This window comes from Pituophis catenifer, unplaced genomic scaffold, assembly GCF_029215685.1.
Source record: "Pituophis catenifer annectens isolate HBS135680 unplaced genomic scaffold, rPitCat1.0.hap2 SCAF_1, whole genome shotgun sequence".
In the NCBI taxonomy this organism is placed as follows: Eukaryota; Metazoa; Chordata; class Lepidosauria; order Squamata; family Colubridae; genus Pituophis; species Pituophis catenifer.
The window spans coordinates 167,669,289-167,694,629 of record NW_027256881.1 but is presented as its reverse complement, the minus strand read 5'-3'; the positions used below and the strand labels follow the sequence as shown (position 1 = coordinate 167,694,629).

Below are 25,341 nucleotides of genomic sequence, written 5' to 3'. Positions count from 1 at the left end.
TAATAATTATCTGAGCTGTCTGTTCCTGATATATTGCTTTTATGGACTGCATAAAGCAATTCCCAAATTGCATCCTATTAGCCACTCTCAATAAAAATTGCCAATCTAATCGATCAAAAGCTTTTTCCGCATCCAAAAATATAAGCACCGCAGGGATTTGGTTATTCCTTTCCAAATATTCCAATATGTCGACAATTTGTCTTACATTATTTTTCATTTGTCTACCTTGTACGAAACCAGTTTGGTCAGCATGAATCTTTTTTTGCATTACTAGCATTAACCTATTTGCCAATATCTTAGCAAATATTTTATAATCTGTATTCAATAATGATATGGGTCTATAGTTTTTGGGATGTGTCAAATCTTGATCTTCTTTTGGAATTAACGAAACAAAAGCTGTTTTCCATGAAGGTGGTACCCCTTCACCCAACTGAATTCTATTAAATAATTCTTTAAGAGGTACAACCATCTCCAGTTGTAAATATTTATAATACACAGCTGTTAATCCATCCGTACCAGGAGCCTTACCAATTTTTAACTGTTTAATTGCTGAGAGGATCTCCTCCTCTGTTATTAATTGTTTTAACCGTTCTCTTTGTTCCTCTGTAACTATAGGAATATTCTGTCTATCCAAATATGTCTCTATCTCTGCACCTTGTATTTTATCTGCAGTATACAGTCTTGCATAAAATTCTAAAAATGCCTTTTTAATCATATTTTGGTGATACACCTCTTTACCTTTGTACTCTATTTTCTCTATGGTACGAGATTTTTGTTTTTTCCTCAGCATGTAAGCCAACCATCTACCTGGTTTATTTGCATTACAAAAAAGTATTATGTTTAGCATATTGTAGATTGGTTGCCACTTGATCTGAAAGCATCATATTAAATTGCCCACGTAATAAACTGATCTCTTCTTTAATTTTCTTATCCCCTGGGTTATCAATTAACAGCCTTTCTTTTTTCTTGATCTCTTCTTCTAATTCTCTCCTTTTTTGCACCTGTCTACGCCTATATGCATTATTCATATTTATCAAAACTCCTCTCATGTATGCTTTACTAGCATCCCATACCATATCCATAGATGTTCCCTTGTTCATATTAAAAACAAAAAATTCCTTCATTAGTTTTTTACATTCTATTACATTTTTCTCATATCTGAAAAGGTTTTCATTTAACCACCAAGATCTCCTAGATCTTTCCCCACACTCCAGTTCCATCCAAACTGGACTATGATCAGTTAAGATTCTGGGACAAATCTTTATCTTCTTTACCCTGGAAAAAAAATCATTTGTAATTAATATAAAATCAATTCTTGAAAAGGATTGATGTCTATCTGAAAAAAAGGTAAAATCTTGTTCTCTATAGTTCCGTTCACGCCAAATGTCTCTTAATTCCATATCCTCCATCATATCAAAAAAAAGTCTTGGGCAGCCTGGATCGCAATTTAGTAGATTGTACTATTCTTTTCTTATCAATACTAGGGTCTATCACTCCGTTCCAATCTCCCATCAATATACATGAATTATAATCCCAATGTAGTAATTTTGTATGTATCAACTTATAAAATTTCTCTTGTTGTTGGTTAGGAGCATATATCCCCAATAAAAGTGTTTTCTTTCCTTCTATCATTATCTCAATTGCCAGGAATCTTCCTTGTTGATCTGCCTCAACTAATTTAGCCATCAAATCTCTTTTCAAGTAGATCACTATTCCATTCTTTTTTCTGGGGCTGATGCAACAAAATGTGTTCCCAATTTTGTATTTATTAAATATTTTTGATCAGTTGTCCTTATATGTGTTTCCTGCAGGCATATTATTTCATTTTTAAATTGTCTCAAGTGGTGAAATATTTCCTTTTTTGTGGTGAGTTTAAACCATTAACATTCCAGGTTAAAAACCTAGAAGCCATCCTCAGACTCTCGAAGCTTGGTGAGAACCGCTTGATAATCCTCTTGGAATTTTCTTTTGGGTCTCGCCCCTCCCACAGCTTCTGCACCAGTATTCACTTCTTGTGATAAAGCCTGCTCTTGTAACTTTTTTAACTCTTCGACTTTCCGTTTAGTAGCTGCTCTGGTTTGTCTTTGATCTTTGCCTTCTTCTTGTTTTTCAGCTATATCCCATGCTTGGACAGCACTTGAAAGTTGCAGTACCTCCTCCTGCATACTCATAGCTCCGCCTTCCAATTGCCTCTGCAGGTCCTCTTTCCTTCCCTCTGTCGCCTCTCTTGCTTTTTTAACTCCCAGCACTGGTGGTTTTCCAGCACTGGTGGTTTTCCAGCCTTTAGTATGTTACTATAAAAATCTCTTGCTTTGCATATTGTATTGAGACGATATCGCTCTCCTGCATAGTCCACCGATAATCCAACTGGGACTTCCCATCTGTATTGTATCTGTCGATTCCTCAGCTCATCTACCAAAAAAGCATACTCTTTCTTGGATTTCAGCATTTTGGGTGGTATTTCTTTAAATACTGCAACTTCTTGTCCTGCCACTTGCAACTTATTTTTTATAAGCAGCTTGTAAAATCTCATTTCTAATCCTTCTGGTGACAAAGTAGATCACAACATCTCTTGGTAGTTTCCTTTGTCTAGCTACCCATGAGTTAACACGATAGATCTGGTCAATTTGCCAGGGCTGTCCTATAAACTGTGCCAGAGCATCTTCAAAAATCTCTTTCAAATTTTCCTTAGAATTTTCTTTCAAGCCTCCTATTCTCACAGCAAATTCCATCATCTTGTATTGTGTCAACAACATTTCAGCTTCTGTTTTGTCACTCTTAGTTTGTGATTCCTCAACTTTACCATCTAAAATCTCATTGGCTTGAACAACCTCATCAATTCTATCTTCTACATGACTAACATGTTTTGCCAGTCCCTGGAGTGCAAGAACTATATCTTCCCTTATATGTTGATTTCTTGTCTTAATTATGTCCTTCATTTCTTCCATTTGTTCTGAGACTCCTTTAAATGCAAATGCAATGTCCTCTTTAAAACCTTCTTTAATTTCTTTCATAGCTTCCTGAAACATCTCAAGTGTTAACATTTGTGCTTGTGGTTGTGATTGTGGTTGTAATTGAGCTTGTGTATCTGCTGGAGGCAATAAAGTTTGCAACCTGCTAGTTTGAGCTGGGGAACTTCCCGCACTCCCTGCTTTAGGCAGCACCAATTTTGTCTGCTTTGAAGCCATTTTAAAATCACACAGTCTCAGAAACAATTCTTAAAGTTCTTATAGCCAGCGAGGAAAAATCAGAAAATCTTTAAAATCTTTAAATTTTGATTCCCAAAGTCCAAGATAAAAGGTTAAATCCAAAAAGTTTTAAGCGGAGTTTTTAGCTGATAGGCATTAATGAGTTAACAAGTCTGTAAGAACTTTCTTCTTAACTTTCACTTTCGTCTCTTTGTCTTAACGAGCCAGCGCCATCTTCCCCTCCCTTTCCACTCCAGCTCCGCTCTTAGAGGCTCGAAAAGAAGCGATGTTCAAAGGAATTAAAGTATAAATACTTGCAATTATGTAGTCTCCTGTTTTTGTTCTGCCTGCTTCAATTTTCACTTTGTATCAATTTGTAGCAGGGGCGGACGTGGCGTTTTGCTCTGGCTAGCAGAGGCATCCTGGCTTTGGAGCTTTCCCAGGTTCTTGGGGAGCTCACACCTTTTGAGCCCCAGAATTAATTCTAGGGCTCTTATGGAGCTCTACCCTGCACCTGGCTGCTCGCTTCCCCCTCTTCTCCCGGGGGGGAAGGTTCTTCGCCGCTAGACAGCTGATTTTCTGCTGTTCTAGCGGCTAACAAAGTCGCGGGGCTAGTGCTCACCCAGGGAGCGCCCTCAATGTCCTACGGAGCCGCCGGAAGTTCGGGTCCAGGGAAGGCTTCTTGAGGAGAGGCCTCACCACCGCCTCTTTTAAGGCGGCGGGGAAGTCACTCTCACCCAACGAAGCATTTATAATCCCCTGGAGCCAGCCTCGCGTCACCTCCCAGGAAGCCAGCACTAACCAGGAGGGGCACGGGTCCAATAAACATGTGGTCGTGTTCAGTCCACCCAGAATCCTGTCCACGTCGTCAGGGGTCACAGGATCAAACTCATCCCAGATAACATTCTCAAGACCTGCCTCAGTCAATCCCCCTGGAATTACCCAGTCAGAGTCCAGATCTTCCCGAATCTGAGTGATTTTGTCATACAGATATTGAACAAAATCCTCAGCTTTACCCTCCGAGGGGTCCTCCCGCACTTCCTGGTGGAGCAGGGAGCGGGTCACCCTAAACAGAGCGGCCGGGTGATTATCTGATGATGCAATAAGAGCAGCAAAGTATGTACATTTTGCTGCTTTTATTGCCACTAGGTAATTCTTAATATGAGATCTTACTATTGTCCGGTCAGATTCAGAAAGACTGGCCCTCCAACTACTCTCTAGGCGTCTTTTCCGGCGCTTCATCTCCCTCAGCTCCTCAGTGAACCAAGGAGCTAGGTGAGATCGGCGCTGGGTCAGAGGCCGCAAAGGCACAACCCGATCCAGAGCTCCAGCGGCCGCCCTGTCCCAGGCGGCCACTAGGTCCCTAATCGAGACGTGTGCCAGAGCCTCAGGAAATGGCCGAAGCTCCATCTGGAATCTATCAGGTTCCATCAGGCGCCTGGGGCAGAACCATCTTACCGTATTGATTTGTAATAAATTAATATGTGACAACTTATTAACAAATAACCATTTCAGCTGTGATATGAAATATAGTCACTGTGTATCAGTGAAATTTCTATGACTATCAAGAATTTGTTAAATTAATCCAGTGGTGGGATTCAGCCAGTTCGCACCACTTCGGGAGAACCAGTTGTTAACTTTCTGAGCAGTTTGGCAAACTGGTTGTTGGAAGAAATCATTAGGGCAGAGAACTGGTTGTTAAATTACTTGAATCCCACCACTGAGTTAATCCATGGACTAATTTTTATGAATCTGAAATCAGTTGTGTTCATTAATAATGGGTTTTGTTGATTCAGACTTTGAGAGCAGAATTGCATATATATAGTATTGCTTACTGCTGCGGTTTGCCACAGAAAACTATAAAAAGGTAATTTAGGTAGTCCTCAATTTATGATTATTAGCTCAGCAACTGTTCCAAGTTACAATGGTGCTAAATGAATGGTGGTTATAACCATAGTTCTTGGAGTTCTGACCACAATCTGGGAGCTTGGCAACTGGTTTGCACTTGCAAACCACTTGCAGCACCCCATGATCTTTTGATTGCCACATGCAACCTTTCCTGCCAGCTTCCCAGGAAAGTCAGTGGAGAAGCTGCAGGGAAGATTGCAAGTCACTGAGGCAAATCTCCCCCTCCTGTGCATCTTCTCCTGCCCTTCTGCACTGAAGCTGCATTGGCTACTTCGGGTACCCCCACATACCCTTCCTGAGCCTTTTCATGGCTCCCTCATTCACCCCCTCACATCCCTATGTGCCCTTTCCCAAGCCTCGCTGCGCTTCTTTGAGCTTTGTATTTTATGACTGCATTGCTTAACAGAAGTTCCAGTCCCAATTGCCATCATGAGTTGAGGACTACTTGTACAGTCTGTTAATGATTCTAGACATTTTATTAAAAATTATTCTCTCTCAGCCCACAGGATCTGAAGAGAATATTGTTAAAAAACTAGCAGAAAAGTCTATAAATAAAGATCAAGCTGAATTTGATAAAGAGGTAAGTAACAGAAAATATTCGTTTTACAGATTACTAGTATATTAGCTGTTACCCTCCACAGACATGTGACAATACGCATATGTGGCTTATAGTTTGAAACATGTATGTTAAAATACTAAAAATGCAAAGATTGGTTATGAAGTTATTTTTTCATTGCCAATATAACTGCAAATACTTGCTAAACAATGCAGTTGCTAAATGAGAAATCCCTGTAACATAAAATTAGAGGTTTATTGTTTTGTATGTAGGAACCTTTTCTATACCTAGTGTTTATCTATTGAATACAAACCTGTAAATTGTGGCTTTTGCAAAAGCAAGCAATTAAAGCAACATGCACGAAAGCGAACAAAAGACATGAGAAGTGATGTTTAACAGTTTGTGAACCCTATTGAATTTGCAGTATTTCTGCATAAATTTGCTCTAAAATGCAATCTGTTCACACTTCATAAAACTGGAAAAAGAGAACTCGATTAAATAAATGAAACCAAAACATTATGCTTGTTCATTTATCAATTAAGGAAAACAATCCTCAGATGGTAAAGCAAAACATATCTCTTATTTTCCTATGAATGACCACATTGTTTTTTTGCCCTCTGAACATACCATTGCTTGGATTATAGAAAATAGGGCTTTAAGAAATCAACAGCTCCCAGTTTGGATTTCCTGCAATTGTATCCAAATTGTAAGAGTACTTTAGTAGAGACTCAGTTCCCCTTATAATTTGCTTGTTTAAAATCTGAGTATGTATGATATCATTATACAGTACATTCAGAAAATGGGGAAAAATAATATTCTAAAATGTATGAATACTATGTGTGTGTGCACGCACACACACACAGACCTAGACAAATACACATACACTACTTGCTTTTATGTACATTTTTAAGAATGAAAATTCTGCAAGATTATCAAAGCAGCATGCAACAAAAGGACCAAGACAGCGAAACAAAACTTCAAGTGAAGGTAATTAAAAGAAATCTTCTTGATTTATTACTTCTTGAGAATTTGGAGTATGATTCGAAACATAACAATTCTAAATGACATAGAGGCGTTCTTCAAGTTGGCTCTTCCTTTTGGAGCCAGTTATGTTTTTGATTCTTCAGAGTGAAAAGGCAATTCTGATCTCTGACTAGTCTATTTAGAAACTGAATACTTAGAGCTCCTAAGAGACCAACTCTATAAGCATTTATTTGCTTTTTTTCCCTTTCTATCTCTGTTCTACCTCCCTCTTTTTCTCTGTGGAATCCTTGGGGCTTTTTCTGATTAGTTGTTTACTAAACAAGATAACATGTTTAGTACTAGAAGGGAGTGGGATTTGCTCTCTGTTTATACACAATACAGGTAGTCTTTGACTTACAACAGGGCACTTAGCAACCATTCTAAGTTACAACAACTTCCCCAAAGTTGCAACCTGGTTTCAAAGTTATGATGGCTGCAGCATCCCCACAGTTATTTGCTCTTAAAACAGACTGCAGGGATGCTGTAGTGTTCATTCACTCCCGGCTGGGTCTCTACAGCCACTCATCTACCCAGTGGAGATTAGGCATGTACAGTGGTGTGAATCAGCTGGAGCTTGCAAGCCTCCAACTTCCTTCCCATCTAGTAATCAAGGGAAAATCAGAACAAACAGAGTTTGTAAACTCTGGCATAGAAGGGGAGATTCCACCCAAGGACTTGCCGGACAAGCATGCTCCAGGATTCAGCAATAGCTGAAACATTCTCGTTCATATTCACCTGGCCCTGCAGGATCAGTTTCTTAACCTTATGTACAACTCCTCCTATTTTGCAACAGGTTCTATTCCTGATACTATAGAGCATGGGTGTCAGACTAGTGGCATCACGTTGCCATTACATGACATTTCATGACATTTTCCCCCTTCGTGGAGCTGAGATGGGCATGGCCTGCACATAATGCATCCAGCCCACGGGCCGCCAGTTTGATACCCCTGCTATAGATCCTTTTTTCCCCAAGGAGCCTCCCTTTTTTTAAGGTGGTTCCATTTTTTAAGGAGGTTCTCTTTATTTCTAGAGCTTATTTATAGAGCTTTAAAAAATGGAGGCTCCTTTAAAAAAACCCTTTCAGTGTTAAAAGAATAAAACCTGTTGAAAAATAGAAGGAGTTTGCCATTAGACTGGCTTTGTAAGGAACTGATCTTACAGGGCCAGTGCCTCAGAAGCTGAAAAAACAAAAAAGTAAATTGGTTATTGCTAGGTTCTGCAGCAGGCTTGAGTCCTGCAACTCCTTGGGTGGGATCTCCCCTTCTATGTCAGAGTTTGCAAACTCCATCTGCCCTGATCTCTCCTTCCAGGCTGCAGTTTCCAAGCTCTGTTTGCCCTGATCTCTCCTTCCAGGCTGGAGTTTGTAAAGTCTGTGTATTGTAATCTACCCTTGATTGCTGGGTTGGAAGGAAGCTCAAGGACCACAGGTAACCCTAAAAGAAGTGGAACACAGGGTGCCTCAGGGGGTGGAAATAGCATTGGGAGGCTTGAGACAGGCAAACCTGTACCTGTGTAGGCTTCTGAGGGCTTTCCCCTAAGGCACCCTGTGCTCTGTTGAAAAACTCTCCCATTTATTTAAAGTTTGCATCAGGGAAAGCAAGGAATGGGATTGTTAATTGAGGTGGTTTCACCCAACCACTGTCATGACGTGATCATAATGGGCAGAATCCATTACAGTCATATCTCAAGGACTACCTGTAGTTTGCTCTGACAGACTTGGTAGGTGTATTGTTTGCTCTGACAGACTTGGTAGGTGTATTGTTTTCTCCCAGGTAGTTCCTTGATTAGACTATTCTTTACTACTTGATTGTTTGTCTGAGTTGTTAATTCTGTCAGGTATGTATTTAGGTCCAAGTTTTTTCGCCTTTTGGGTAGTTTGCAGGTACTTGGTGGAAAGGAAAACTCTATCTCCTACTTTGTAATCCCTACCCTGGATTCTTTTCTTATCAGCTTGTTTCTTATGGGCTCCGTGAGCCTCATCCAGGGCCTCACGTGTTACAGTCCAGGTACCACGTAGCTGTTCAATCCAGTCAGCCAATGAAGGTATTTGTGGTTTGTCCTGAGGCAACTCTGGGATGGATACAAAGTCTTGACCCGAGACGACCTTGAACAGGGTAAAACCAGTACTGCTGTGTATAGAGTTATTATAGGCTACCTCTGCAAACAGCAACAGGTCCACCCAGTTATCTTGCTGATAATTTATGTAGCATCTAAGGTATTGTTCCAATACCGAGTTAGTTCTTTCACAAGCCCCATTGATCTGAGGATGGTGGGCGGAGCTTAACCCCTGGGCGGAGCCTAACAACCCCAGGAACGCTTTCCAGAAGTGGGAGGTGAACTGAACCCCTCTGTCCAAGATTATTCAGTCCGGAACTCCATGTAATCTATACACATGCTGGATAAACAGTTTAGCCAGAGTTTTAACTGAAGGGATCTTGGGACATGGTATAAAATGCACTTGCTTGGAAAACAAATCAGTAACCACCCAAATGACCGTATTTCCCCCACTTTCGGGCAATTCAACAATAAAATCCATGGATATCTCCTTCCATGGGGCTCCCGGTCTGGCTATACTCTGAAGTAGCCCAGCGGGTTTCCCAGGAGGCTTCTTTGCTGACACACATACAGGGCGGCTCGCCACCTAGGCTTCTATGTCTTTCTTTAGAGCCGGCCACCAGAATTGTCATTTAACTAAATGCAATGTCTTTACGAATCCAAAATGCCCAGCGATTTTAGTATCATGGACGTGTTGTAACACCGCTCTCCTCAGGCTGGCAGGGACATACAGCTTTGCTCCCACCCTGGCGAGACCTTCACGAAGTGTACACTCATTGGAGTGAGCTAAAAACCACTCATCAGTTTTCAATGCTTCTTTTAACTGCTCGCTCAAGTCGCCGGACAAGGTTAGGTCCCCTTTCACCTGGGTTCTGGTAATTACTGGAGCCGCCGTTTCGAGGGGACAACTGGGCGAATCACTTCCGCCCGAGCACTATTGTATTGAGGTAGTCTCGAGAGAGCATCTGCCATAAAGTTCTTTCCCCCAGGAAGGTAGTGCAGAGAGAAATTAAAGCGGTTAAAGTGTTGGGCCCAGCGGACTTGCTTGGGTGACAACTTCCAGGGCATTTTTAGGGCCTCTAAGTTTTTGTGATCAGTCCACACCTCAAAAGGGTGCTTCTGAGAAATATAAAACCCAGGCAGACAAACACAGGTCTCTCCAGCCGCCTTTTCGAATAGGAGATAAGGTTTATTTGTCAACTAAGTACCTAAGATTGAAGCTATCAAGCAAGGAATTCAGACCGAAATTCATCAATCATTTCCCTATAGTGAAGGTGATTAACCCTGTAACTGTCCAGCTCAGCCTCCTTCGAATTCTATGGAAAATACATCCCGTGTTTCACAGCAGCCTTTTAAAATCAGCAGTGGGCTCTACCTTGAGACCCTTACCAGCTGCTCCCCCCCCAACCTATGATAGTACAAGGTGAAACTCATTATGAAGTCAAGAGCCTTGATAGTACAGTGGTCTAAGCACCCTGTTATTAACACAGCTGCCTGCAATTACTACTGGTTCGAATCTCTCCAAGGCTCAAGGTTGACTCAGCCTAAGGTAGGTAAATTGAGGACCCAGATTGTGGGGGCAATAAGCTGACTTTGTATAAATATACAAAAGTATGAAGGCTATTGCTTAATGCATTGTAAGCCGCCCTGAGTCTCCGGAGAAGGGCGACATTTAAATCAAATAAAAAAAAAAGAAGATTCTTGACTGTAGGTTGCAATGAGGTTGGTTACAATATTTAGTACACTGGAAAGGGTACCCTTTGTCAGAAAGGGGGTAAAAAGTTGGGACATGAAAGCTGATAGACTAGTGAAACAATTTCATGATAAATTCCCTGACAAGCTAAAGGGTCCTCCGGGAGGGGGGAGAGGGGCTTAAGTGGCTTTATGAACAATGTGTTAACCCTCTTCTCTTGTGTTTTATCCATTTTATTTTCCAGAGCGTGGTTTTTCCCTCAGGGGGGGGACACCAGTCAGCTTTGGAAGCCATATTAGCACCAGAAGCTTCCATGCTGCCAACTTCTTGTGCTTGGGAAAGTAGGGGGATTCAGGAGAGTGATTGTAGTTAGACATAATAGCATTCTTCCCTTCGGTCAAGGTCATGGTGTTTCTGCATCTGGAGGAGGAGTGGTTTCAGTGATGGCTCAGGTTAGGAAGGATGATGATTGGGCCATATGACAGACTGATGGGTGCAGGGGCTAGATTTGGAGTTTTGATTTACTGAGGGAAAACCCGAACCTCTCAGATTTGGGTTTTCCCAGATGTGCCAGTATAACAACTTTAATAAATGGAACTTTGAGAAATGCTTGCCTCAGAGGTCTTAATTGGAGTTGGGGTTTTCTGGAACGCTGACACTAAATACAAACCCATTTCAAAGATATGAATCCTGCAGCATTGCTGCAGTCATTCATTCTTATGACCGATTGCAGACACACTACAGTACACGCGCCCACCTATTAACCTCCCCCCCCCCACCATCCTGCCCTGCCCTGCCAGGTCCTCAGAGACACTTGCCGCCATACCAGATTCCATGGACTTGTCCCCACCCCCACTCAGTCACAATTTGCTCACTTATCTTTCCAAGATATCCAAAACTCAGAATCAGGGTAGAGAAGGCTGCGTCCTTGATGGGCCATGTGGCACAACTGAGGAGAAAAAAGCCTGTAGCTTTTGCTGGTCCTCAACTTAATGACAGTGATGGAGCCTACCCATTTGTGTTGTAAATCGAAGACTACATTAAATGAAGTGCATAATTAATGACCTCCCTGTCCCTGTTTTCCCCAATACATTTGTTAAACGAATACATGGGTTGTTAGGTAGAACATCAGATGACTGAGGGTTGAGGGAAACCATGGGATCCTATTGCAGGCACAGACCCATCCAGGAGGTCTCCGTCATCCTCTGAGATATCCCATGCTCTGTCACTGGTGGCTAAAAAAGGAAGTTATCAAGAATTAATAGTTCAGTATCATCTTTTCTATGTGATTATGGTTGGAGTTGACAAATAAAGACTGTACAATCCCCCCAAACTGAAGCTGAGATGGGAATATCAAGTAAAATCTTATGCTCCTTCAGTATACTAGATATTGTGTTCCAAAATATTGCTGAACTTGAACCTTTTGCTTAGTTTTCTAGCTGAGACCATACTGTAACTGTGTATTGGGCCTTTTTGGTGGCTGATAGTTTCTTATAATTACATCTGAGCTTTTAACCTATTGGGGTGATTGTTTAGATATAGGGCTTCTTTGAATCAAAAATAGACATATTTTTAACAGTGAGATTTCTATTCAAGAAACATATTCCATTGAGATCAATAGGATTCATTCATAGATGGTGGTTGGGAAACAGATGTCATTCATAGAGCTCCCAATAGCCTTGCCTACCAAGATGGCTTCAGCCAGGTCAGCTTCAGGATTGACAGGCTGCCCCCCCCCCCCACCCTCAGTTGAAGAGGATTTCCTGCAAGATAAAAACATACAGAGGCAATTTAGTCAAAGCTCACCTCACCCCCTCTTCCTCCCCTGGAGGCCCCTTAGGCTTCTGAGGGAATTCCTTTACATCCCAGCTCTTGACCCAGGTGGCCCCAGAAAGGGGGTATCCCTTCCAATGCACAAGGTACTGCAATCGGCCCCTATGCATCCTTAAATCCAAAATCTTCTTCACCTCATAATGCGTCTCCCCCTGCACAATTATTGGTTTGGGGCAGTGGTGAAATCTAAAATTAGTTACTACCGGTTCTGTGGGCGTGGTTTGGTGGTGGTGGGGGTAATGTGACTGGGTGGGCATGGCCAATTTTTTTTTTACTTTTAAAATCATTTTTTCTACAACCTCTTCGGTGAAGAGGTTGTAAAAAAATGCTTTCAAAAGGCTCTGATGATCCCAGCTGAGTTGCCTAATTGTCAGAGGGTTTTTTAAAAACCCTCTGCCGATCAGGCAACTCAGCTGGGATCGTCAGAGCTTGGATTGTCAGAGGCATTTAAAAGAAAAATACTTTTTTTTAAAAAATGGCTCTGACGATCCAAGCTGAGTTGCCTGATTGCCGATTAGGCAACACAGCTGGGATTGTCAGAGCTTGGATCGTCAGAGCCATTTAAAAGAAAAAAAGCCTCTAATGATCGTGCGGCTCAGCTGGGCATGGGGGGGGCAGGGATTTTTGCTACCGGTTCTCCGAACCACCCGCCTCCATCGCTACCAGATCAGGCGATCCAGTCCGAACTGGGAGCATTTCACCCCTGGTTTCGGGGCTGCCCGATCTACCGACCTGATCAGGGAGCCTACCGCCGGCTTTAACAAGCTACTGTGAAAGACCGGATGCACTTTCCCTAGCAGGTGAGGGAGTCTAAGCTGCACTGTGACTGGGTTAATTAACTTTTCTATTGGGAAAAGGCCTATGAACTTTGGTCCCAGCTTCTTACAACGGAATTTTAACTTAAGGTTAAATTGAGAGGTAAACCTTACTCCCAACCCGAAATGGCTCTTGGGGTCTACGCTGTTTTTCTGCTTGTGTTTTATAGGTTTTTGCCAATTCCTACAGAGCATGCTTGGTATTTTCCCACCACTCCTTCAAAGAGTCCATCCATTCATTTAGGGATACTGAGGAGGGGGGTTCCCTAGGGAGCTCAGGCATGGGGACAAACTCTATGCCCCTAGTGACTTGAAAAGTGGTTAGACCAGTACTCATCACATTATTGTATGCCATTTCAGCAAATGGCAGCAGCTCTGCCCAGTTGGACTGCTGATAGTTGACATAACACCTCAAATACCGCTCCACCATAGCGTTGCTCATTCTGAGGTCCCATTTGTATTCGGATGAAAAGCTGAACTAAGCCTTTGCGAGGACCCAATGAACTTAATTAATTCTCTCCAGAACCTTGCGGTGAACTGTCAGAAATAATTTTACGTGGGATGCCATGTAACCTGTAAATTTGCTTAATGAATAGCTTAGCAAGTTTTCTTGCTGAGGGGATCCCAGAGCAGGCAGTGAAGTGGGCTTGCTTGGAGAACAGGTCTATCATGGTCCAAATGACCATATTCCCACCACTTTCAGGGAGCTCAACGATAAAATCCATAGCGATCTCCTCCGAGGGCCGGGACAGATCTGCCACTTGCTGCAGTAGCCCTGGGGGGGTCTCCCTAGTCTTTTTTTTTTATCACTGTGCACATTGCACAGCTTCTGATATAGTCCTTGTTAGGATATGGTATAAGTCTAACGGGTTATCCAGGCAATATAGGTGTTCTATAACTTTAAATGTATTCTGGAACAATATATGTGTTCTATAACTTTAAATGTAATGCTGAGTAATTGTAATGACTAATGACTGCTGACTAACTGCTGACTGCAATTATCATAATTGTACTGTTGAGTCATTGCACTGCTGACTTTACTTATCATAAATGGATAATTACTAGTGAAAACTGTATATAAGAAGGAAGCCGAGCTATAGTCATTGTTGGACCTGCTCTCATCATTGCTTGACTTGCTGCTTGACTGGAACTGTTGATTGGAACTGTTACTGTCGTGTGTGAAGACGTGGATGGATATGCTACCATCATGATTTGTTACCACGTTAAATTGCTGTTTATTACCGACTGCTGTTTGTCTGATAAGAAGATATCTGTAACTTCGGATTGATTTGAATGGCTAAAGACTTGGATTGACTAAAAGACTATGCAATTGTTTTTTACTACAAAGTAAAAACTTTGTTAAACCAGTTTGTATGTATTGTATTCATTGCTCTCAGTACCGTTTCTCTGTGCATTTACTTTGCTGGTTGGTAACACAACAATATCCTTAACATTGGTTATGGGCCCAGAGCCAACCAGAACTAACTAGAATTGTTCAGAGCTAAACTGAGAGTTAATGTGAATACTACAGAAAACTGTGTTTGTGATATATAATCCAAGTGAAGATGGCACAAGAACAGTTATGGAATATTTCCATGATAACCCGGCTGGATGGAACAAACTATGTATCCTGGTCTACAAAATGTAATCTATTTCTGCGTAGAGAAGGACTTTGGGACGTAGTAAATAATCCACCGGATGTAACAACATGGAATCCTGATGATGAAGAAGATGCGAAGAAATTAGCCAAATTTGCCAGAGACAACGAATGAGCTCTTTGCATAATTGGACTGACACTGAGTAACCAGCAACTTGTCCATATTTGTGGCGAAGAGTCTGCTGCTAGGTGTTGGACCAAGTTAAAGAGACTATATGTTCGTGATACTGTGGGTGCTCATATAAATCTCACACGGAAATTGTTTAAGCAACATCTTCTTAAAGGAGGAGATATGATGGCTCATTTGGAATCCATGACCAGAATTTTCCAGGAGCTGCATGAAAAGGAACTTGTTTTCTCGGAACTACAGCAAGTCTATATAATTCTTTCTTCTTTGACGATAGTTATGATGACTATGTTTCTTCACTGGAGGTTTTGACCTCACATTGGCTGGCGTAACCGGTAGGTTATTGGAAGAATCCAGAAGAAGACAAGAAAGGGATCAGTTGAGAGTAAACCAACCAAAAGAAGACAAAATGTATTCAACTGTCTATGTTGTAAAAAGATGTTTTGCTTGTGGGGCTAAAGGGCATATAGCTAAGTATTGTAAGAATAAGAAAATGTCTGTTAGGGATAATAATAGACCCAAGAAGGGTTGTAATTTAGCTATATCCAGTTCAACAACTAATGTTAACCAGGATTGGTTGATAGTGGTGCTTCTCAATCTATTACTAAGAATAGAAAAAACTTTGTAAAAATGAATAAGAGTAACCAACATGTTAGATTAGCAAATGGTTGGAAGGTTAAGGTAGCTGGTGAGGGTATTACACATTGGTCATTTAGTAATGAACCATTGCCTATGTTATATATTCCTGGGTTAAAGTATAATTTGCTCTCTGTTAAATCATTATTGCAAGTTGGGTTTACAGTAACGTTTAGAAATGATAAATGTATTATTGAAAAAGATGGAAAGGTTGTTACTGCAATATTAGAAAATGATTTATTTATTCTAAGAGAGAACCCAGCATTAGTAGCAAATTCTAAATCGATGTACAGGAATGATAAACCACATGATGAATGTATTCATCTATTACATTGAAGACTAGGGCATATAAATTTCAGGTCGTTAAAGAAAACAGTTCAGCTATCTGAAGGGATAAAACTACAATCATGTAGTAAGTATTTGAACTGCAACGCCTGTAATCAGCAAAAAAGTAAGGTAACACCAGCAAATCGTTTTAATGGTTTTAAAATCAAAAAGCCATTAGAAGTCATGTTTGTAGATTTAATTGGACCCAAGAAACCCAGTATTGGAGGTGCCTGCTATATTCTAAGCATAGTAGACCATTACTCGAGGTACGGATTCTGTTATCTTATGAAAACGAAATGTGAAACATTCCAGCATATAAATAACTGGCTGAGATTTGTTGAAAGGAAACAGAAGTATAAAGTAATGTGTTTAGTAACAGATAACGGTATAGAATTCACTAACCAAAGATTAGAGAAGTGTTTGCAGCAAGAGGCAGGTATACAGCATAAATGGTCTGCTCCATATAGACCACAACGCAACGCTTATGTTGAGAGAAGGGTTCAAACATTACAAGCCATGACTAGAACAATGTTGGCAGATTCTGGTTTGCCTGAAACTTTATGGGGTGAGGTTGTTTTGTGTGCTAACCATGTATTAAACAATGTGGTACATTCATCTACTGGTGAAATACCATTTACATTATGGCATGGGAGGAAACCAAATCTTAGTTACTTACACACATTTGGAGCCCCAGCTTGGGTGCATATTCCATCTACTGTGAGAAGGAAGGAACAACAAAGAGCCAGAAAAATGTTTTTCGGAGGCTATGATTCAAATCATAGGTCTTTTAGATTTTGGGCACAGGGAACTACTAGCGTGTACTGTAGTACAAATGCAAAATTTCTAGAACACGAAGGATGGGAGAAACTTGAGCGTGCAAATTATAGACAGGATGACAATACTGTTAGCATTGAGCATCAAATGAGTAACGATACTCCTGATGAGGATATAGATAATGTAGAATCTTCTATTAAGGTTGAAGAAGAGGAGGTAGTTTAAGGGGAGGATGAAATTGAATCACCTGCAATGAGTCCTGTATTGCCTAGGAGATCCGGTAGGGAAAGACATCCACCCGATAGGTATAAAGCAACTGTAGTTTGTCAGGTTAACATAGAACCTTCAAGTTATGAAGATATCAGGTTGTATCCTGAAAAAGAACATAATGCTTGGAAGGATGCAATGAATAGAGAAATAAACTCCTTAACCAAATTGGGTGTTTATGAGGATGTTAAATTACCACCTGGAGAGAAATTGATTGGTTGTAGATGGGTGTTTAAAGTAAAGAAAAGTATAGATGGGACAATAACCCATAAAGCTCGCCTTGTAGCTCAAGGTTTCACTCAAACGGAGAAAGATTTCGATGAGGTGTTTGCTCCAAGTTTAAAAGCTAGCATGTTAAGAACTATGCTAGTGTGGGCAGCAAAGAATAAGTACAGTATTATATAGATGTGGAAACGGCGTACTTGCATGCTCCATTAAGACATACCATTTATATGAGGAAGCCATTAGAAGTGAAAACAAACGATCGAACTGATTGATGGAAATTAAATAAAAGCCTATACGGTTTAAAACAATCAGGGTTTGAATGGAACCAGTGTATAGTTAAAGAACTGAATAATATTGGTTTTCAGGAAGGTGTAGCAGACAAATGTCTCTTTAAAAGAGAGAATAATGGTGTAGTATCATTTTTGCTATTGTTCATGGACGATATAGCAATTGTAACTAAAACTGACAAGGAAGCAATGAATATTGTTAGACAGTTACAAGAAAAATTCAAAATTAGAAATTTAGGACATATTAGACACTATTTAGGTCTTGATATTGTTCAAACAGCTAGAGGGTATAAACTGTCATAGGCTAGCAAAATAAGCCAGATGTTGAAACGCTATAGAATGGAGCTATGTAAGCCAGCTAAAACGCCAATGGCACAGGATTTTCAACATGAAGAAATCCAAAGTCCTGGATTTAGTAAGGAGATCTATCAATCGCTGATAGGGAGTCTATCGTATATTAGCAATTGGTCGAGACCTGATATTTTGTATAGCGTAAACCAATTAGCAAGGTATAATGCAGAACCAACAGATAGGCATTGGCAAGCCACAAAGTGGATATTAAGATATTTAAAGATGACAATGCATTATGCATTATATTTAGAACCTAACCGTGATCTTACACTGAGTGCATATGCTGATGCTAGTTTCGCTACTGATTTGACCACCAGAAAGTCTACATCAGGTATTGCGATAACGTTAGGTAATTGTTTAATAGGATGGAAGTTAATAAGGCAGAAACATATTAGTTTATCCACTATGGAAGCAGAATTTTCCTGTTTGTCACTAGTATGTACTGATTTAATTTACTATAAACAGTTAATGCTAGATGTAGGATTAAAGGTAGATTATCCTATTGTAATTTATGAGGATAACCAAGCTGCTATAAAAATGGCAACAAATTTAGCAGTAAAGACAAGATCAAAATATACTAATATTCGTTATCTAAATGTTCGTCAGAGTATTCAAAGTAATATGGTTCAGTTAGAATATTGTATGTCTGAAAACAATGTTGCTGATAATTTCACCAAAGCGCAGGGTGCAATTAAACATAAAATGTGTTGCGAAAGCTATGGCTTGAGGATTTGAACAGGGATATATTAGCCTGTCCAAAGGGGAGAATGTTAGGATATGGTATAAGTCTAACGGGTTGTCCAGGCAATATATGTGTTCTATAACTTTAAATGTAAGTGTAAATGTAAATGTAAATGAGTAATTGTAATAACTAATGACTGCTGACTAACTGCTGACTGCAATTATCATAATTGTACTGTTGAGTCATTGCACTGCTGACTTTACTTATCATAAGTGGATAATTACTAGTGAAAACTGTATATAAGAAGGAAGCCGAGCTATTGTCATTGTTGGACCTGCTCTCATCATTGCTTGACTTGCTGCTTGACTGGAACTGTTGATTGGAACTGTTACTGTCATGTGTGAAGACGTGGATGGATATGCTACCATCATGATTTGTTACCAGAGTTGAATTGCTGTTTATTACCGACTGCTGTTTGTCTGGTAAGAAGATATCTGTAACTTCGGATTGATTTGAATGGCTAAAGACTTGGATTGACTAAAAGACTATGCAATTGTTTTTTACTACAAAGTAAAAACTTTGTTAAACCAGTTTGTATGTATTGTATTCATTGCTCTCAGTACCATTTCTCTGTGCATTTACTCTGCTGGTTGGTAACACAACAATATCCTTAACAGTCCTCAAGTTCTTGGGCCACCAGAACTGCCTTCTGGCCAAGTGCAAGATTTTTAAGTAACCAAAATGTCCTACCTGCTTGGAGTCATGGCTCTGTTGGAGAACTTGAAATCACAAGCTGGTAGGCACATACAGCTTTGAGCCTTTCCAGGCAAGTCCATTCCTTAGGGTCAGTGCTTCCTTGTTCTTCTTGTACCATGGGTCAGCAGGCAGCTTATGTTTCAACTTCTTGGCCATCCCCCACCCCCACCCCCGCTCGTTGCTCCTTCACCCCTGGCTTTGCCATGGGTCGTACCTTGGGAGGCACATTGGGAAGGGGGAATTAGGGCGTGAATTACCTCTTCATGTTTGCTGTCATATTGTGGCTTGTATGACAGGGCGTCTGCCAGATGATCTCCCCACCCCCGGGATGTATTTCAGCTCAAAATTGAACCTTTTGAAGTACTGTGCCCAGCGGACTTGTTTGAGGGAAAGCCTTTTGAGTGCTTCTAGGTTTTTGTGGTCAGTCCACACTTCAAATGGGACCTGGCTGCCCTTGAGGAAGTGCCTCCAGGTCAATAAGAGCCTTGGTGGTGCAGCAGACTAAAGTGCTGTTAAGTAGCACCAGCTGCCTGCAATTACTGCAAGTTTGAATCTCACCAGGCTCAAGGTTGACTCAGCCTTCCATCCTTATTGCCCCCACAATGAGGATCCGGATTGTGGGGGCAATAAGCTGACTTTGTATAAAAAAAGAACACCGCTTGGGGGGGGGCAAAGCCCTACTAAGCAGGTATATACAAAAGTATGAAGGTTATTGCTTAATGCATTGTAAGCCGCCCTGAGTCTCTGGAGAAGGGCGGCATATAAATCGAACCAATAAAATAAGGCTCATCGAACCACATAGGCTTCTTTCGCCCACACCACCACCTCCTTTCGGTCTCAGTCAGTTTTTTTGGAGATGTAGATGCACGGCTGTAAGTCAATGTTGGCATTTTTTAAAAGGGCTGTTCTAGGTCAGGGTACCTGAGGGTTGGCTCCTTGGCAAACAGGGCTTTTAGTGTTTCGAATGCCCATTGGCATTCTAAAGTCCAGTTAAGGGGCTGGCTGGGCCGTGGCTGTTGTGGAACGCATACACACACATGTTTGTAAGAGTTCCGTTATGGGCAGGACAATCTCTGCAAAGGATGGGATGAATTGCCGGTAGACGTTGGTGAATCTGAGGACCACTTTCACTTTGGCTAGGTCCATCTCCACCCCTTGTTTGACACTCGGTAGCCCAGGTAATCTAGGCTAGTCTTGTGTAACTCACATTTTGACAGCTTCGCATATAGCTTCGCTGCGAGATGTTTTTCAAAACCTAGTGTACTAGCTTGGTGTGCTCCTCTAGGGTCTCAGTGAAGATGAGAATGTTGTCCAAATATACTAGAATCCCTTTATACAGATTATTATTATTATTATTTATTGGTTAATCTTTAGTGAGATTCACACCCTTTGAGGCTGGTTAATAGCTCAGCAGCTCGAGTCCTAACCAAGGACCTAGGAACTGTTAAGGTATCGTCGGAGGATGTAACCTGTTCCGAGTAAGGTGGTTTTTTGTAGTGTCAAAATGTTCAAGTCCGGCAAATTTAGAATTTCTAAATAGCGGGGTAGCCCTTTGGGTATTGCTCCGAGGGCTCCAATTACAATCGGGACAACACACGATTTCTTTTTCCACAGTCGCTCAACTTCAATTTGTAAGTCCCGGTACTTTGTGATTTTTTCTTGCTGCTTATCTTCAATTCGTGCATCACCAGGTATTGCAATGTCAATGAACCATACTTTTTTCTTTTCAACTATTGTTATGTCAGGTGTGTTGTGGACCAAGTGCCTGTCAGTCTGAATCCTAAAGTCCCACAAGATCTTGAGTTTCTCATTCTCTAAAACTTTCTCAACCTGATGTTCCCAGTGGTTTTTGCTGTACTCAAATCCAAACTTCTGGCACAATTTCCAGTGAATGATTTTAGCAACACGGTCATGGCGTTGTAGGTAGTCAGTTTGTGAAATTTTGCTGCACCCATTGATCAGGTGGTCGACTGTCTCATCTTTCTCATTGCAGAGGCGGCATTTGCTGTTGGTGGTAACATGTTGAATTTTTGCCTTCATACAGTTTGTGGCTAGGGCTTGTTCTTGAGCTGCCAAAATAAAGCTTTCAGTTTCTTTTTTCAGTACTCCTGATCTTAACCAGTTCCAAGTTAGTTTCTGGTCAGCTTTGCCTTCAATACTTTTCAAGTATTGGCCATGCAGAGCTTTGTGTTTCCAATTTTCAGCTTGCTGCTCAATTACTTCTTTCTTATATTCTGCTTTTGTTTTAGTTGTCTTTAAAAGGCCTCCTTTATTTACTTCCTTAATCATTGGTTCTTCACTTTTCTGGATGTAATCATTCAAGCTGCATTTTTCTTCTTCCACAGTCTGCTTTACTTGTAGGAGTCCTCGACCACCCTCTGCTCTTGGTAAATATAATCGGTCAACATCACTTTTAGGGTGCAAGGCATGATTCATTGTCATAAGCTTCCTTGTTTTTCTGTCCAAATTGTCTAACTCCATCTGGGTCCAGTCAATTATTCCTGCAGAGTATCTAATCACAGGTATAGCCCAGGTATTTATGGCTTTTATTATGTTTCCTCCACTCAATTTGGACATTAATACCTTACGAATTCGCCGAATGTACTTGGCTGAAGTTAATTCCTTGACTTTATTATGCATTAAGTCAGAGGCTTCTAAAATCCCCAAGTACTTGTAGCCTTCTTCTGATTTTACTGCCTTTATCATTTCTTCATTCTCTAGTTCTATTTCATCCTCTTTTATGATCTTGCCTGCTTTGGTTGCTATTGTTGCACATTTGTCAATTCCAAACTGCATACCAATGTCTTGGCTGAATTCTTTTGTGTTTTCAATTAATAAATTCAGTTCAGCTTTTGTTTTACCAAACAGCTTTAAATCATCCATGTACATCAAGTGCGAGATTTTCAGTCCTTTCTTTGCAAGTTCGTATCCACAGTTCATCTTCTTCAAAATGATTGTCAGTGGTAGCATTGAGAGTATAAAAAGTAGGGGTGAAAGGGAATTGCCCTGGAAAATGCCTCGTTTAATTTCAACTTCACCCAGTTCTTCTTCATTAGCCATAAGTTTTGTTTTCCAGAGGTTCATTGAAGATTCCATGAATTTTTGTATGTTGCTGCTGATGCCTAATATTTCCAGGCATTTCTTGATCCAGCTATGGGGAACTGAATCAAATGCTTTCTTATAGTCTATCCAAGCCATGAACAGGTTGGTTCGTCTTTTCTTTGAGTTCTTTAGGATTAGCTTGTCGATCAGCAATTGATCTTTTGTTCCTCTTGAGTTTTTGCAGCATCCTTTCTGTTCTACAGGAAGCAAGTTATTTCTTTCCAGGTATCCATAGATTTGGTTTGCAATGATACCAGTAAGAAGCTTGTATGTTGTTGGCAAGCAGGTGATTGGCCTATAGTTTCCAGGGTCCTTTCCTTTTTCTTTATCCTTTTGGATCAAAAATGTCCTTCCAGTTGTCATCCATCCATCATTTTCAGGTGTTTTTAGGATCTGGTTCATCTGGGTTGCCAATCTTTTGTGCAGACTTGTAAGTGCCTTTAACCAGAAGCCATGCAGCTCATCCGGTCCAGGTGCACTCCAGTTCTTCACTTTTCTTGACTGTCTTTGCACCATTGCTTTTGTTATTTTCACGTCTTCCATTTTATGCACTTTAATAGAGTCCTCAACCTGTTTGATCCATTTTGCATTTCTGTTGTGCTTCTTGTTGTTTTCCCACAAATTCTTCCAGAATTTCAGAGCTTTCTCTTTATCAGGCTTTTCATTTGTTGTTACTCCGTTTCCATTTTCTAAATTCTTATAAAACTGGTGCTGATTTGCTCTGAACTGTGAGTTTTCCTTGAACTGAGTTACTCGGTTTTCATACCTTTTAATCTTTTCAGCGATGGCAACAACCCTCTGCTTCAGCTCTTCAATTACTGCTGCAATCTCCTTATTCCTTAGATCGTATCTTGCTTCCAGGCTGCTTTTGACCTGCTTGTTCTTTAGCTGACCTTGCCTTAGGTTCTTCAAGTTGCTCAAATCTCCATGTACTTTTTTGATCTTCAATTCTAACCGAATTTTCCACTTAGGCTTCCTCTTCTTGCCTCTTTGGTTCTTTTGTATTTTCAACCCCAGTTCTTTGGTGGTTATGACAGCTGCTGCATACATCAGTTGGTTAGTTTCGGCTAATGTAGTGGTTCGAATAGTTTGCACAGCCTCATTGACCTTTTTTAGTACATTTTTCAATTCTTTCCGGTTCACTTGGTTCAGCTTTGGCAAACGTGTTCTTTCATCATCTTCCATTTGGTGCTTTATTTTTCCAGCTAATTGAGCACTATCTGTTGGTGTTTGTTCTTTAGTGCTTCCTTGTTCTTTATCTTCATCCATTTCAGTATCCTCGTCTTCCCTTTCTTCCTCAATTTGCTTTTGAGTCTGGAAATCATTCTTGATGTTACTCTTCTTTGTTGTTGTACTCAGACCATTAATTGCTTTCTCTTCTATTGCTATTAATTCTTCTGTAGTGAAAAATTTGTGGTTTAGGATTACACGTCGTTGGTCCATTAACCTTTGTTCACTGGTGTCACAGTCCGTATGGTTCATCTTCCAAATCTGATACATTCTTTTTTGAAATCCATGTTTTGCTGGCTCAGACTGATAGTAAGCTTTCATAATAGAGGTGTTTTCTTCCCTGGTCCAGATTTTTCGCTTTTTGGGTTTTTCTTCCAGTAGCTTGTCAGCTCCATGCCCTGGTTGCCTAGCAGAGGGAGTTGAGCCCTGTAACTCATTTTGCGTAGAATGCCCAGGAGCCATAGCATCCAACGGAACCCTTGTTAATCCGGGCGACGGTTCAGCCGGCATAAATTTCATTTTTTCTGTATTCACCATGTTTGAATGGGTTGTGGAGCAGATTTTGTCTGGCCCTTCACCTAAGGTCTGTCTGATATGGTTGCACCTGTTCAGCATAGCCCTTAGGATCACTAGAGCACGCAAGCCCCTCCACCACGACAAGGTAGAGCTCCTCGGAGGGGTATATTATTATTATTATTATTATTATTATTATTATTATTATTATTATTATTATTATTATTATTATTATTATTATTTCAATTTGTATACCGCCCTACTCCCAAAGGACTCAGGGCGATGAACAGCCATAGAATAAAACATATAAATACAAAATTTAAAATAAAGTAAAACGAATTAAATAATTTGGCTGAAAATTTAAAACCCCAATAATTTTTTTTTTTTTTAATTTGATTTATATGCCGCCCTTCTCCGAAGACTCAGGGCGGCTTACAATGTGCTCAGCAATTTAAAACCAGATTTAAAATTTCCATTTAAAAAGGGGGAAAAAAAACTTAGGTCAGGCCAGCTTGATGAAATAAGAACGTCTTGAGCGCGCGACGGAAGGTACGCAGATCCGGGATCCTCCATATCTCCGGGGAGAGCTTGTTCCAGACAGTAGGTGCCCCCACAGAGAAGGCTCTCCCCCTGGGGGCCGCCAGTTGACATTGTTTGGCCGACGGCACCCGGAGGAGCCCCTCTCTATGGGAGCGTACTGGTCAGTGGGAGGCTATTGGTGGTAGCAGGCCGTCTTAAGCCATGGCGCGCTCTAAAGGTGATAACCAAGACCTTGAAGCTTCAGCAAGTGGCCCAACAGGCAGAAGCGCTGCACCCAGAAAGACATGGGCGAAACTCATTCTGCGCTGAAGCAGAGGCATTCCGAGCCTTCAGCATATCCCAGGATTGTGTTCTGCCCCAGCTTTGGATTCCCAGAGAATGTGACACACACCAAGCCTCGCAAACACTGTTTAATTTCAAACAAACTCCTTTCAAGAATGCAGGCTTCCCATGCAAAGGTCCTTATCAAAGTTATTAAGAACAAAGTTCGACAAAGGTTGGCAACCAGCCCAGAAAACCAGATATGAGAAGTCCACTTTGCTCTCTCCACTGGAAGGAGCCTCTGAAGGTTCTGAAGGCCCTGGCTGAGTCTCTGCCTCTGGCATCACATCCTCTTCAGCTTCCTTGCTGTCCGACGCGAGCGCCAGCTGCGCAGTCTGCTGGTGCAACACCACACCAGCCTCCTCCTCATCAGGATCAGCACGATCCATGCAGGCCGCTGGCGGGCCACAACAGATTGCAATGCTGAAGGTTCAGAATGGAGCTTTTTTTGCGAACCACAGGAAAATGGGGAGGG

General features: G+C 41.1%; 1 protein-coding gene across 3 annotated transcripts in view; it reads left to right on the top strand.

Moving 5' to 3' along the window:
* TRAF3IP1 (TRAF3 interacting protein 1) overlaps window positions 1-25,341 on the top strand; it is a 275,475-nt gene that overhangs the window by 162,939 nt on the left and 87,195 nt on the right. For all 3 annotated transcript variants that reach the window (XM_070956772.1, XM_070956771.1, XM_070956773.1), the window contains exons 6-7: window positions 5,596-5,676; window positions 6,564-6,639. In XM_070956772.1, the coding sequence (XP_070812873.1) occupies window positions 5,596-5,676; window positions 6,564-6,639 (157 nt within the window). The remainder of the gene's footprint in view (window positions 1-5,595; window positions 5,677-6,563; window positions 6,640-25,341) is intronic.